The sequence below is a fragment of the Mirounga leonina genome, unplaced genomic scaffold, assembly GCF_011800145.1.
Source record: "Mirounga leonina isolate KUSES-001 unplaced genomic scaffold, KU_Mleo_1.0 Mir_153, whole genome shotgun sequence".
Lineage (NCBI taxonomy): Eukaryota > Metazoa > Chordata > Mammalia > Carnivora > Phocidae > Mirounga > Mirounga leonina.
This window is the reverse complement of record NW_023270387.1, coordinates 22,210,687-22,224,608: the sequence shown is the minus strand read 5'-3', so window position 1 is coordinate 22,224,608 and position 13,922 is coordinate 22,210,687. Positions and strand designations below refer to the sequence as shown.

Here is a 13,922-nt window from a genome sequence, read left to right as displayed (position 1 = left end):
AGACAGAACAGCTGGGAGAGGGGATGCTGACAGGAGCTATAGCCTAGAGAAACTGAACTGCTTCCAGAACATGGCACAGTAACAGGGAAGGGATAGGGGAGTAAGTACCTGTTCTCTCTTCCCACCACTCTCTGATCATCCCAGTGCCTCCCCACTGTCCCAACCACGTATAAGCAGAGGGCCAGGGAACCTGGATGGTGCAATCCATAGAGGACAGCCTTCTGGGCCACAGAGCAAGGCAAAGAAGGGTAGAGATGGATGTGGGGGCGGTGGGGAATAACCAGAATGATAGGGATTGTAATTTTTCCTTTTAGAAGTGGAACATACATTATTCAAGTTTGAGAAACACTGTCCTGAAAGCTGACATCCCCAGTGTTGTCCCAAAGAAGCTCCCTTGCCTGGACTTTGCCCACTCCCATCCTATTCCCTTAGCCATGGGAAATCAGCAATTTCAACCCATTTCAACCATGTTTTCAGCCTATCCTTTCTCTCACATTGAATTCCCTGCTAAATCTTAATCCCACCTGCTTCTTTACCTTCAATCTGCAAACAGTAACTTAACTTGCAAGATTTAACACAAATGTCAATCTTCCTATAAAACCCTTCCTGACTCCCTTTAGCACAGATGAAACAATTAACTACTACTCCTCTGGACTCCTAGTACAATACCTGCACACTTGTACAGTAGCACTTAAAACAGGACAATCATGGTTCTCATTAGCACTAGACTCCACTTTCCTAAGGGACAAGGTACAGGTCTTATCTTGCACCAATTAAAAGAGTCTGTCATGTAACAGAACTCAGTAACTACTAGGGAGGAAGGAAGGAAGGAAGGAAGGAAGGAAGGAAGGAAGGAAGGAAGGAAGAAAGGGAGGGAGGGAGGAAGGAAGGAAGAAAGGAAGGGAGGGAGGGAGGGAGGAAAAGAGGAAGGGAGGGAGGGAGGGAGAAAGGAAGTAGAAGGAAAGGAAACATTAAATAAGACCATGTGAGCATCTAAGTTTTGTCAGTATATGATCTTGAGCTTCTCTACTGATCTCACATTCTTATCAATAAAATGAAGAGAATAATACCAAGGACCTCATGGATCTTGAGAATACTAAATGAGGAAAGACAAGCACAAGCTCATAGAGCAGTTGCTGACTTTCTGAAGAAAAGGAAGAATATTTATTCATCCACCGTCTCCATATATCCACTGTCTTTCAGTAAATGAAAACATTTGAAACTCTGGTCCAGCCAGTTTTCTAGATCTACCCCTGAGCATAATAGAATAAGTATGTGCCCCAAGGATAGATCCATGGGTATTGTGTTTCCCTCTAGGCAGGGAAAATGCTGCTTGGCTGAGCAGGAAGGAAGAAAGTAAACTGTTAAAGATACGTGGATGGAAACATGTGTTCTTCCTGCTGAAGAACAAAAACCTAGCAGATTTTTTTTTCTTCAGATGACTGAATGACTGACTAAATGAATAAATGGATGAATGAATTTTCTTCAGTAGGTGAATATGCTACTTGCATGACTGGTGTCCCTGCTACCCAGCTAATTTTACTCCTGGAGAGAAATTTTAAACCAGTGCAGAACCCACAGGAACCCCCCAACTATATGGGAAGGAGCAGAAAGATATCAACACCCACTGTCTAAAATCAACTCAAATCAACTCAATCATTAAGTACTTACCTATAAGGTCATTCACCGCCAGAAGATAGCATCCCAACGATAACCCAAAATCAGACTAAAATAAACTGAAAACAAGAAGTATTTTAACCCACAATAGCTAAACTGTGGAAAGAGCCAAGATGCCCTTCAACAGATGAATGGATAAAGAAGATGTGGTCCATATATACAATGGAATATTACTCAGCCATCAGAAAGGATGAATACCCAACTTCAACATCAACATGGATGGGACTGGAGGAGATTATGCTAAGTGAAATAAGTCAAGCGGAGAGAGTCAATTATCATATGGTTTCACTTATTTGTGGAACATAAGGAATAGCACAAAGGACATTAGGAGAAGGAAGGGAAAAATGAAGGGGGGGAAATTGGAGGGGGAGATGAACCATGAGAGACTATGGACTCTGAGAAACAAACTGAGGGTTCTAGAGGGGAGGAGGATGGGGGGATGGGTTAGCCTGGTGATGGGTATTAAGGAGGGCACGTTCTGCATGGAGCACTGGGTGTTATACGCAAACAATGAATCGTAGATTACTGCAACAAAAACTAATGGGACAAGTTCAGCGGGGAAGATGGCAAATGACAAGGATTCTCTGCCCAAGCTTAAGGACCTGGCATTTCTCAAGAACAGGTTGGAACACCTGCAGCAGCGTGTAGATGATGAAGTCAGCAGTGGTGTGAGCCAGGATGGCTCGCTCATGTCCTTCCCATTCCTCAAGTTCTTCTCAGCCAGCCATGTGGTGGCCAAGCCCAGGGCATCAGCAGTATTGGGCTTTGCTGTGGGTACCTGCACTGGCATCTACGCAGCTCAGACACATGCTGCACCCAATGTGGAGAAGACATTGAGGGACTATCTTCGGTCATTGCGAAAGGGGCCTAACTAACTCTGGATCCCATGGGGGAGGAAGGATGAGCACCTTGGGCCTGCAGGTAGAGGCCTTTCAACTGCAGGCACCGTATTTGGCTTCCCACCTATCACCCTTTTGCTATCTCCAACTTGCCCATAGCCTTTATCCTTGCTTTCCTTCCTGCAGAGGGTAAACAGTGGCTTATCAGCCAGCAGTTAGGACGTCCCTCCTTAATCCCATGGGACTGGCCCCAAGACTGTGGCTTCTAGGGCCACCAGCCCCATCCTCTTCCAGACCTGACTGTGGAGTTTGAAGCTGACGCTGATTCTCAGTATTCTCTCTAGCGATGCATCATGGCTCCTCCCTCCTGCGAGCTGGCTCCATGCTGATTTTCCCCAAACTTCTTACAATTCCCGCTGCCCCCTTGCTAACTACACAGGCCACCCAGGGGCTGGTTTGGGCACGAGTGTAGAGGATGGCGGTATGCCAGGCCTGGGCCATCCCAGGCAGGCCCGCTGGACCCTGATGCTGCTCCTGTCCATGGTGCCCATGCCCATTGCTGGCACCATGCTATGTGAACGGCAGCCTGCCCTTCCGGCCCTCCTCGGCCATGCTGCTGACGGAGCCAACCCAGCTATTGCTGTGCGCCTTCTCCCTCTTGGTGGGCTGGCAAGCATGGTCCCAGGGGGCCGCACCATGGCGCCAGGGTGCCCCCTTTGCACTATCAGCCCTACTCTACGGAGCTCACAACAACCTGGTGATCTATTCTGAACGTTACATGGACCCCAGCACCTACCAAGTGCTGAGCAATCTCAAGATTGGAAGCACGGCCCTGTTCTGCTGCCTCTGTCTCTGGCACCGCCTCTCTGCGCGCCAGGGCTTAGCACTGCAGCTGGTGCCTCCAGGACCCTGGGAACACCCTTCCTGGACCCCCTTCAGCAGCTGCTGCTGGCCCCATGCCCCTGCATATCGCTCCACTGGACCGACTGCTTCTCATCTTGTCCCGCCCCATCTCGGGCCTGTCGTCCGTGTACCCAGAACTGCTCATGAAGCGACAGAGGCTGCCCCTAGCACTTCAGAACCTCTTCCTCTACCCTTTTGATGTGCTCCTGCATCTAGGTCTGCATGCAGGTGGTGGCCCTGGCCCGGGCCTCCTGGAGGGTTTCTCCGGATGGGCAGCGCTTGCGGTGCTGAGCCAGGCACTAAATGGACTGCTCGTGTCAGCCGTCATGAAGCACGGCCACAGCATCACACGCCTGTTAGTTGTGTCCTGCTCACTGGTGGTCAATGCCGTGCTCTCGGCAGCCCTGCTGCGGTTGCAGCTCATGGCGGCCTTCCTCCCGGCCACGCCGCTCACTGGTGTGGCTGTGCACCTGTATTATGGCAGCCGCTAGCCCCTGACCACCTCCACCCAGACTCCTGACCCTGTAGATTGGGTACGATCATGAGAGCCGCCTCCCAGGCCTGCCGACCCTTCCTCAGCCGCCAGCCCTGTAACAAGTGCCTTGTGACAAAAGCTGGGGAGGTGAGAGCAGCCAGGTTAGTCTCTGGAGGTGGGTGAATGAAGGGTTACCCCAGGAGACTTGAAGACTGGGTTTGATCCACACTAAGGAATTGGGGAAGCATCAATACCTAGGCCTTGGAAATGACCCCACCCCCAATGGAGGAGGCTCCCTGCCTCATCCTGCATGAATGCAGTTGTTTCAAGTGGGGTATGGGCACCAGTTGGCTTTCCTTGCCTCCTGTGGTCACCCCAGCAGACCCATTGCCCCCAGGCCTGGTGTGGGCTACTCCAGCCCTGCTTTGGTACATGACTCCGCCATTAGAGACATTCACCCCTCACTGTAATGCAGAAAAGCCCGATTGCCACAGCTTTTATAGTGATCACCCAGGCCACTCTTCCAATTCCCCCCAGCTCCAGCAGCACCTGGAGACAATGCCCCAAGGTCCCTCCACAGCACTGCTCTCCACACCCACCCAGCCTTCGTTCTGGAAACCCCAGAGAGGGCTGGAGCTTGACTCAGCTCAGGAAATACTGCCCCTGGGCCCTGGCTTAAAGCTACACTTCTGACCTCTCTGCTCACCCCAAAGACCCTCTCAAAGCCCACTGCCCCCTCTACAGCTCCTAGAAGGTACCGTTCTTCTCACTCTGGGTCCTGCCCCTGCCTAGCAGTGTCCCAGCTCTCAACAGTTTAGGGAAGCTCTACACAGAGTGACCTGGAACCAGGCACAGGGAAATTTGGTGTAGTTCAATCAGTGTCTCTAACTATGGCAGCAATAAAGTCTTAATAAAGTGTTCTGGGGTGCAGGTGGTTCCTGCAATTGGCAAAAAACAAAACAAAACAAAACAAAAACAATTAATGTACTGTATGGTGAATAACATAACATAATAAAAAAAACAAAAATTAAAAAAAGAGGCTCTAACATCTTTCATGAGTTTTGGTTTTCCACATAAATTCCCAGATGTCCAATGGACCTCTATTCACTCTTGCGTTTCTGCCTCCAAGTCCTAAATGAACGTCAAGTGTCTGTCAGTTGTAGAAAGGGATTTACTCCCAGGCTTGTTCTGTTGGAGACATTGAGCCAATTCTGTGAGTCTCTGTTTAATGAGGCAATTCTACAAGTGCCAATGTTATTTTTTAGTAGACTCAACATATTACAACTTTGCATTGTCACAGTAGAAAACTTACTTTATATAACTTGGGTTTCAGAGGTGTGTACCCTACAGGTGGACCCAACAAGTTCAACAGTGGCTCCTGTTGAATCGGAATTCTTCTGCCACTCAGTTTTGCATGTACTGTTGCAAATGACAAGAGAAGGGGAATAAACCATTTGAGCAAAGAGGGTCGAGTTGAGGGTTCTCTGGGTTGGAGGGTTCCAAAGGTTGCAACTTTTAAAACCTTCTCCAGTTCTCTATATCTGCTTTAAAATGCAATATGTAAAATCCTAATGACATAGGGCAAGCTCTTGTGAATAGATTGCTTTAAAATTTTACAATATCCTACTACTTTTATTTGCATCCCACTATAGTGTCTTCTGGCTGATTCATCTGCAGCTTGTGATTCAGTATGTGCTTTAGATCTTTCTTTTGATACTTTCCTGTTTTACCACATCTTAGGTGTTTGGGTTTTCTGGCTTGAAGCGTACTATTTTGTACCTCTTCATTTTGAGTTTTACACAGCTTGTCAAGGTCATGTGAATGATTTGTCAAGGTCATTTTGAATTTTCTTTCTTTGCCATATGGTACACGTTAGGCTCATTTTTACAATTTTCTCATTCTGTACTTTGAACCTGCAATGGTTTGACTATCATCTAGGACCTCTCTCTGAAATGCCAGTTGAAATGCACCTCCAGTTTGCTTACAAATTGACAACTATCTTTTTGGCATGGTATTGGAAAGGATCATTCATCCAACTAACAAGATCATAATTTTTAAGCCTGTAGTTGAAAATATTATTTACACAATAAAAACATCCTTATTGAGATTAAGAAAGATCATTGTCATACTTCATCTGAGAATCAAAACAGGAAACCATATTGGTCTAGAAACCTCACCTGTCAAAGTGAGGTCCATGGACAAGCAGCTTCAGCAGCATCTGGTAGCTTCTTAGAAATGCAGAATTACAAGCCCCACTTGAGACCTCCTGAATAAAAATCTGAATTTAACAAAATCTTGGTGATGCATATGCATATTCAAGTTTGAGAACCAGTGGTCCAGATGATTTATTTTTTTGATAAAGTATCCTATGTTTTCCTAGGTGATTGTAAATTGATAGGTTAATGATTTGCCTTATGATTGCCCAGATATGGATGGGGCTGTAATTTTCAGGGTAATCATTTTTCAAGGATGGCACCACATGTGCCCTCTACAGTCCTCAAAGAATTTTCTACTCCTACATGATTGCTTTATAGAAATATTTAGAAATTCCATTACTACCTCAATGTATTTCATACTTTGCTCTTTCTCACTCCTCTCACACTCAAAGGAACACTTTTTTTTTTTTCCAAAGGAACACTGAATAGTTGAGCAGTTTATATAAAGAAAAACTAATTACTGACTTTCTTAGCATGGATACCAAGTGCTACATTCTTAACTGATTGAAAAACGCAATGTTTAAGGAAAATATAAGCATAAACGCACATACCCACATTGACACAATAGTAATTTGATTCTGAAGACATTGGCTCTTCTAATAAGCTGTTCTTTGATCTCATGAATCACTCCACTTCTCTGGACCATCAGACTTCACTGTGTGATGTAGGAAGTGTGGGCTTATACTGAGAGTCAGGTTGCAATACTAACTCTATTACTAATTATGTGATCTTTGGCATGTTGCTTAATTTCCTTCAGTTTCAGATTTACCATTTGTAAAATAGGAATAATAATGGTACCTATCTCATATGTACTTATGAGAATCAAATAAAATAAGGCATGAAATAGCACCTTCTGGACCATATGGGTTTATTGTTGTTATAATGATAATCAAATGTTATCAAGGTTTCCAAAGATTGAGACCCCCCCAAAAATTCATTCAATATTTTATGCCCAGTGCCCAGCATATAGTAGGGACTCATTTAATATGGGTTGAATTAATGATCAAATAAATGATAGATGGATGAATGGATAGATGGGTCTAGGTTTCCTAAACTATAAAATGAGAAAATTTCACTAAATAATTACCAAATTCTCTTCTAATTTTGAATTTTTGACCAATATTATACATAATCTCTGGGTTTGTGTTTAGCACTGACTTCCAGATAAATTCCAATCTTAAAAGCAAGAATATGGGCATGTTCAGGAGAAAAATTTTGCTATGGCCGAGGATAAAGTTACTAAGCACACTAGAGGAAGCCAGGGGACAAAACTGTGATATCCCAGGGAACACGTTCAGCCAGTCATTCTGGTTGCGAATGTCATCCATTGTTGCTTTCAGCAAACCAGGGATCCAGAAAATAGGTAAGTGCTAATGACCCCAAGGAAAAAGCAGCCTATCTATTTTCATACGCACACCTAGAAGAAATTATACCTTCCTGACAACTTGATTTAGATGAAATGTCATGAGAAAAAGAATGTGCTCAATTTTTCAACGGGGAAAAAAAAATGCAGTAGGGAACTCTTGGTCTTGGGGGTGGAGATTTTCAGGTCTTGGGGGTGGAGATTTTCTTGATATTAAGCTGATGATGCCCTGTGTGTAATATCAACCCCTTGACTTTTATTTGTATAAAAATAGTGTTTCTTCCCAGGTTCAAGCATATGTAATCATTGTCCATGCTTGGAACCTGATCCCATCAGAGCAAGAGGTAGGAAAATATTTCTTGAATGGAATTAACCCTCACACCTACAATTCTGGGTAGAAGATAGAACAGGTTTAGGTATTTTTACTTTATGGAACAAGATATCAAGGCTCTGAAGGGTGAAAAATTGTTCAAGTGCACTTGGTAAATAGTAGTAATGTTAGATCTTGAACCACTGACCATTTCCCCAAAGTCAATGCACTACCAGAACACCACACTGCCTTTCTGTAGCTACAGAAGCTGGATTGGAACCAGGATTCACTCATTTGATTAATATTTGCTGGGTACATGCTAGGTACTAAATAAATATATAATGATAAACAAATCAAGCATACTTATTGCCTCAGGTAACGTTGTTGGGAGCTATGTAGTCTGATAAAGGATAAAGATACATTGTCCACCTCCCACCATGGCTATTCTTTGGTAATTAGATAACCCATTTTAAACATTTTGAAAAAACCTATAACCTCTCAAATGACCTGATGATAGACTTTCAAATGGAAAGGCTTTGTGACCAGGCAGCCTTCCATGTAAATCTCTCTTCTACTGCTTGTTGGCTGAATGACCTCGGGAATGAATGTCAGAAGGTTCATCTTTCTGAACATCAGTTTTGTCCCCTGCAAAAATTGGGGTATAATGCACATTTTGAGAAGTCATGAGAATTAAGTGAACTATAATTCAAGAAAGCCTGGAAGGTGGGTCCTAGCATATAACAGGAGCTCAAAAACTTCATTGTCCTCCCCTTCTTTAATTCCTATCCTACAAATCAATGGCAAGCACCCTGTTTTTCTTCGCAGACATAAAGTCCTATGAAAAGCAAACAAAAGAGGAATTAGAAAGAAGAAACAGTGGTTGGATGCCTAATTGGAATACATTTGAATTGCCTAATTGGTCTCCACATTTCAACAAAAGAGACTGGATGATATCTTCCCAGTGGTCCCTGAAACATCCGAATAGGTGGCTCAGAGCCACTGAACATGTGGTTTATCTCCCTGCAAGAGCTTTAGCAAGGGGGCAGCCTTGATTGCACATATAAGAGCCTTAGGGATGGCTCTCCCAATGAAAACAAAGAGTGGAGTGGGCAATCACCATGGATTTCTGGCTCCAAGCATTCTGTGTGCCTATATAAAACACTGAACATTTTTGATGAAAATATGATTATTACAAATTACTATGGTACTTCTATGATGTGTTCCCAATCTGCCCTTTTTTTTTTTAAAGATCTTATTTATTTATTTGACAGAGAAAGACACAGCGAGAGAGGGAACACAAACGAGAGAGGGAACACAAACGGGGAGTGGGAGAGGGAGAAGCAGACTCCCTGCCGAACAGGGAGCCCAATGCGGGACTCGATCCCGGGACTCCAGGATCATGACCTGAGCCGAAGGCAGTCGCTTAACCAACTGAGCCACCCAGGCGCCCCCCAATCTGCCTTTCTATTCTATTTCACTATTTTTTCCTCCTTAAACACCCTGTACTCAATCCAAACTGAAATATTTGATTTTCCTTCCACTTGTTCTGAGTTTTTATGACTTGGATCATGCTATTTTCTCCCCATGGAATAACTTTTTCCCTTTGCTACTTCAAATCTTATCTATCTAACAAGACTCAGGCCAAACACTCCTTTTCCATCAAGCTTTCCCTGAAATTCCTGTCCCATAGCCACCTGGAATTAAACTCTGTCTGCTCCGGTCTCTCATTGCACTTCATATCTATTTCTTGCTGTACACTCTCTTTCTATCTTGTATTAATGTTATTCCTGTGTGTGTTTTATCTTCCCTTCTAGATCTGAACTTCCCTAAGGTGGGAACCATATTGGACTCAGTTTTATGTCCTGATGGAACCAAGGACAGTGACTGACATATAATGAAGGCTAAACAAATACTCATGAAATGAATGCAAATAATGGCAGCAGTGATGATGATGATGATGAAGATGGTGAGCAACTATGTTAATTGCTAAATTCCTGTGTGTCAGGGCTTCTTCTTGGGTTCTTTTTATGGCTTCTCTCACTGAATCCATTCAGTAAACCTCTGCAGTGGCTATAGTTAGTCTTCATTTAATAGATTACGAATTGAGGCTCAGAGATAGATGATGATTCACCTACCGAAAGTCCAAAGCTAGGAGCAACAAGAAATGGGGTTTTAACCAAGTTCTTCTAGATACTATTAAGAACTATAATAATTACTGTGATAGTGAACTTTATGTGTCAACTTAACTGGGCCACAGGGTGTCCAGATTCAATATTGTTTCTGGGAGTGTCTATGAGGATGTTTTCAGATGAGTTAGCATTTGAATCTGTGCACTCAGTGAAGTAGATGGTTTTCCTCAGTATGGGAGGGCATCCTCCAATCCCTAAAGGGCCTGAAGAGAACAAGAAGGTAAGGAAGGAGTTCACTCCATTTTCTTCCTTCCTCACTGCTTGAGCTGAAACATTTCATCTCACTCATCTTCTGCTGCGCTTGGACTGGGGTTTCCACCATTGGCTCCCCTGGTTCTCAGGTCTTCAGACTTGGAATGGAAGTACAGTTTTCCTGGAACTCTGGCTTGCAAATGGAAAACTGGGACCCCTTAACCTGCACAACTGCAGGAGTCAACTCCTCATAATAAATTAAGTGATAGATAGATAGATAGATAGATAGATAGATAGATAGATAGATGATAGATAGATAGATAGATAGATAGATAGATAGATAGATAGATAGATAGATAGATAGATATCCTATTGGTTCTGGTTCTGGTTCTCTGGAGAACCCTGACAAATATATAATTCCCTAGCTCACCTCCTCCTTTGTTCTTATGTTCCCATAATTTTAGGAAAGCATTCCTGTAATTTTAGAATTATGTTGCTTCTGAAGAAATCTTTCAGACTCATTTCTTCTTTATATTCTTTTTTTGCCCCCTCTCTTTCAAAAATGAGGCTTTTAACAACCACTTAGTGAAAGGATATCTGTGGTTAATTCTGACCAGAGCAGAACTAAAAGGACACCCCCCACTGAACAGACACAAACCTTTGATGCATACTGAGTCCCAGCTGAATCAAGTGCTTTCAACTTCCTTTTAAAAGGAGTTATTCCCGCAGGAGTCTATTTAAAGCCCTGTAGATATTAACAAAAGCAGACAGCTTGGAGCATTGAGGATGGTGAGAGAGAGAGGGGGGATCCCCAAGTTCCTCCTTCATCCCACAGGTCAAGTGAAGGTGGGGCATCTTCTTGAAGAGTGTGCCTGCCCTAAAGAAGTGCATCTATCTTCACCACTTAGCATTCTAATGAGGAGACACATAGTTACATATGATCAAGGGCTCAAATGTGTGACTCCCATATACTTCAGGCAGCATAACTAGAGAAGGGAAGAGAAATAATAAAAAAAAAAAAAATAGCCTGGGGTCTGGCACAAGTGTAGGGTGTGATGGCGAGAGAAGAGGGTGATGGGATTTCAGACTATCTGAACCCTCTACAGCTCATCTTCCCCTCCAGAATGGTCCTTTGGGGTTCAAGGGCAGGCAGAAGCAGTACAATTGGGGGGTTCATTAAAATGGTGTGGGTTGCATTTCTATTAAAGTTCTTAACACATGGATAGTGAATAAGGATCTCAGTCATTCCTTGACTTGCCCTCCCCCTCTTGCATTGCCATAGACCATTGTCTTACTTTGTGTTGGGCTCTCTGTCTAGCCCAGGGCACCATTTTCTCTGTATTCTGCATTTCCTCAGCATTTCTGCTTACACCTTCCATACACAAACACGGCATATGGCCTTCCACTTTGTGGATACTCAAGAAACTTTTGTGGGGGGTGATTTTACAGAGACAGTCTAGTCTTTTTATATTTGGCACTTAGCACCTGATCAATAAATGCTGGCTGGAATGGAATGAGGGGTGTGTGGCCAAAGAAGGGTCTTTTGAAGCTCAACGACCTCAGTTGCTTGATTTCAGATAGCTGTTGTGCCTTGGCAAGAAGGTATCCACTTCCAAATTTGAAGCATAAATTCCATTTAATTAGTGACATGAACTAGATGCCCACAGCTGCTGTTTCTTGCAGTGGCCAAGGGCCTGGGGGCAAAATAGCAGCAATGAGTGCAAAATAAATCAAATGGGCAGGGAGGGAAGAAGGGGCACAGATGGGCTCCACAGACCCCTTCCTACTCCACTGATCTTGACCCGGTAGAAGTGACATCAGAGATGCAGAGACACATAGCTCCTGGCACACTGGCCTTTAGATTTCTCCAGGAGGGCTCTTGGGGGCCCAGTAGACTTTCATCTTTTTTATTCTCATACAAATAAACAAAGAGAAGCTATGAAGCAGCATAGTTTAGTGGACTGAACATAGAATTTAGAATCAAAAGACTGAGTTTAACACTTGACTCTATCTGCAGACGCTAGCCTCTTGCCCTTAAGACACTCCCTTCACGGCTTAGAGCCTTAGTTTTCTAACCTGCTAAATGAGATGACAGTTCTGGTCCTGCCCACCTCGAGTGAGTTCATGTATAGCAAGTGTTAAGTAAAACGCATCATATCGATGCAGATGAATGAACAAATATTTACCAAATAAGGGCCATGGCTTACTGTCCTATCAGGAACTTTTCTGCTCAATAATCTCATCCATTTTTGACAATACTCCTGTGTAGTTATACTGCCCTCAATTTACATGGGAGGAAACTAAAGATAATTTTTATATTTGCCAGAAGTCACAGAGTTCACACATCTCGATTCACAATCCCTTTCAACCTACCAACTCTTCATCTACTCTATGTCCCTACTCCCATGTAAACGGTGCCACCGAACCTGATGCTAATTCCCCCTGTGGTTCACATCTGGGCTTAAAGCTTTAAAGTGTAATACAGTTACCACCCTCAGAGCCTCCAGATTCAGGTGTGATTCACTCAGCCCTCAATCCACATGTTCACACTCTGTGTAAAGCATTATTTCAGGTTCTGTGGAATGTTTTAAAATGTATTTATAAATGCAGTGTCTCCCTTCCTTCATGGAGCTAGCATTCTAGAAAGAGAAACAAACCAGGAAAAAGTATTCATACTAGCATATATCACAAGCAGATGGCAACAACAACTGGTATTGATCATTTACTATATACCAAACTCTCTTCTAAGCATTTTACATATACTAGTCATGGAAATAAATGAAGACCATCCAAATGAGGAAAAGCAATTCATTCAGAGCTTGCTATGGCAAGGGAGTCAGTCACCATCACTTGCATTTGGCGGAGACTCAACTGCAGGCAGAGGAGCAGGACAGCTTTGTAGAGGACAGGAAGGAAGGCTGCAGGTGTGCCCCAGCTGGAGGTTGTTGGTATGGGTAAGCTGGAGGGTGGCTAGTTAGAAGTAAGATACCTTATGTGACCGCTGAGGGGAGCATATTTGGTTTTCTCCACTTGGTCCTAAGTTGGAAGTGTGGGCAAAAATCAAGGAAGTTGGCAATTATTGATTAACTCTTGACCATTAGGAGCTGATTGGTATAGAGGCCATGGTTTGATTTCCTGAACTAATCACTGAAGATTGTGGGGTCTTATATTTTTTACATATCATCTGATCATTCTCTGTTTGTCTATTCCTCGTTTTATAATTCACTTAAAGCTCACAACAATCATGGGACATAGACACTGTGTTGGCCAGAAGAAATTGAGGCACAGAGAGATTAATTAACCTGCCCAGAATCACATAACTAGTAAGAGGCAGAACAGGATTCTAACCAGTTTCCTCCAGAACCCATACCCGCAGGAACTATGCTAATATAGTTGAATAGGAAAAGATTAACAACACAAAAGGAAATGGGCAAAGAACAGAGCAGAGAGTTTACAAAAAAGAAATGCAATAACCCTTAATATAAAAATGGATGCACAGCCTCAATCAAATTAAAGGAAATAGAAACTAAATTACAATCAGAAACTCTTATTATTTACCTATCTAGTTGGCAAATATCAAAAAGTTTGATGATATACATTGGCAGTGAAATTGTAAATTGAGAAATCTGTGAAGGGGAATTTGACAATATCTATCAAAATTACAAAGATATCTCTCCTTGACCAAACAGTTTTATTCCTGCACATTTATTATACAGATACTAACCCATGAGTGAAATGACATACATACAGGGATATTC

General features: G+C 43.3%; 1 protein-coding gene and 1 pseudogene across 1 annotated transcript; both read left to right on the top strand.

Annotated features, from left to right (window-relative positions):
• The first annotated feature begins 2,240 nt into the window (after positions 1–2,240).
• On the top strand, positions 2,241–3,223 carry LOC118013107 (SLC35A4 upstream open reading frame protein-like). The gene has a single exon (XM_035008754.1). It carries the CDS (start codon positions 2,241–2,243, stop codon positions 2,550–2,552), a length of 312 nt encoding a protein of 103 aa, XP_034864645.1. The 3' UTR covers positions 2,553–3,223.
• Positions 2,578–3,910, top strand: LOC118013508 (annotated as a pseudogene).
• The last annotated feature ends 10,012 nt before the right edge of the window (positions 3,911–13,922 follow it).

Coding starts and splice junctions, on each gene's coding strand:
- LOC118013107 (XM_035008754.1), top strand. CDS start 2,241: ATGGCAAATGACAAGGATTCTCTGCCCAAGCTTAAGGACCTGGCATTT.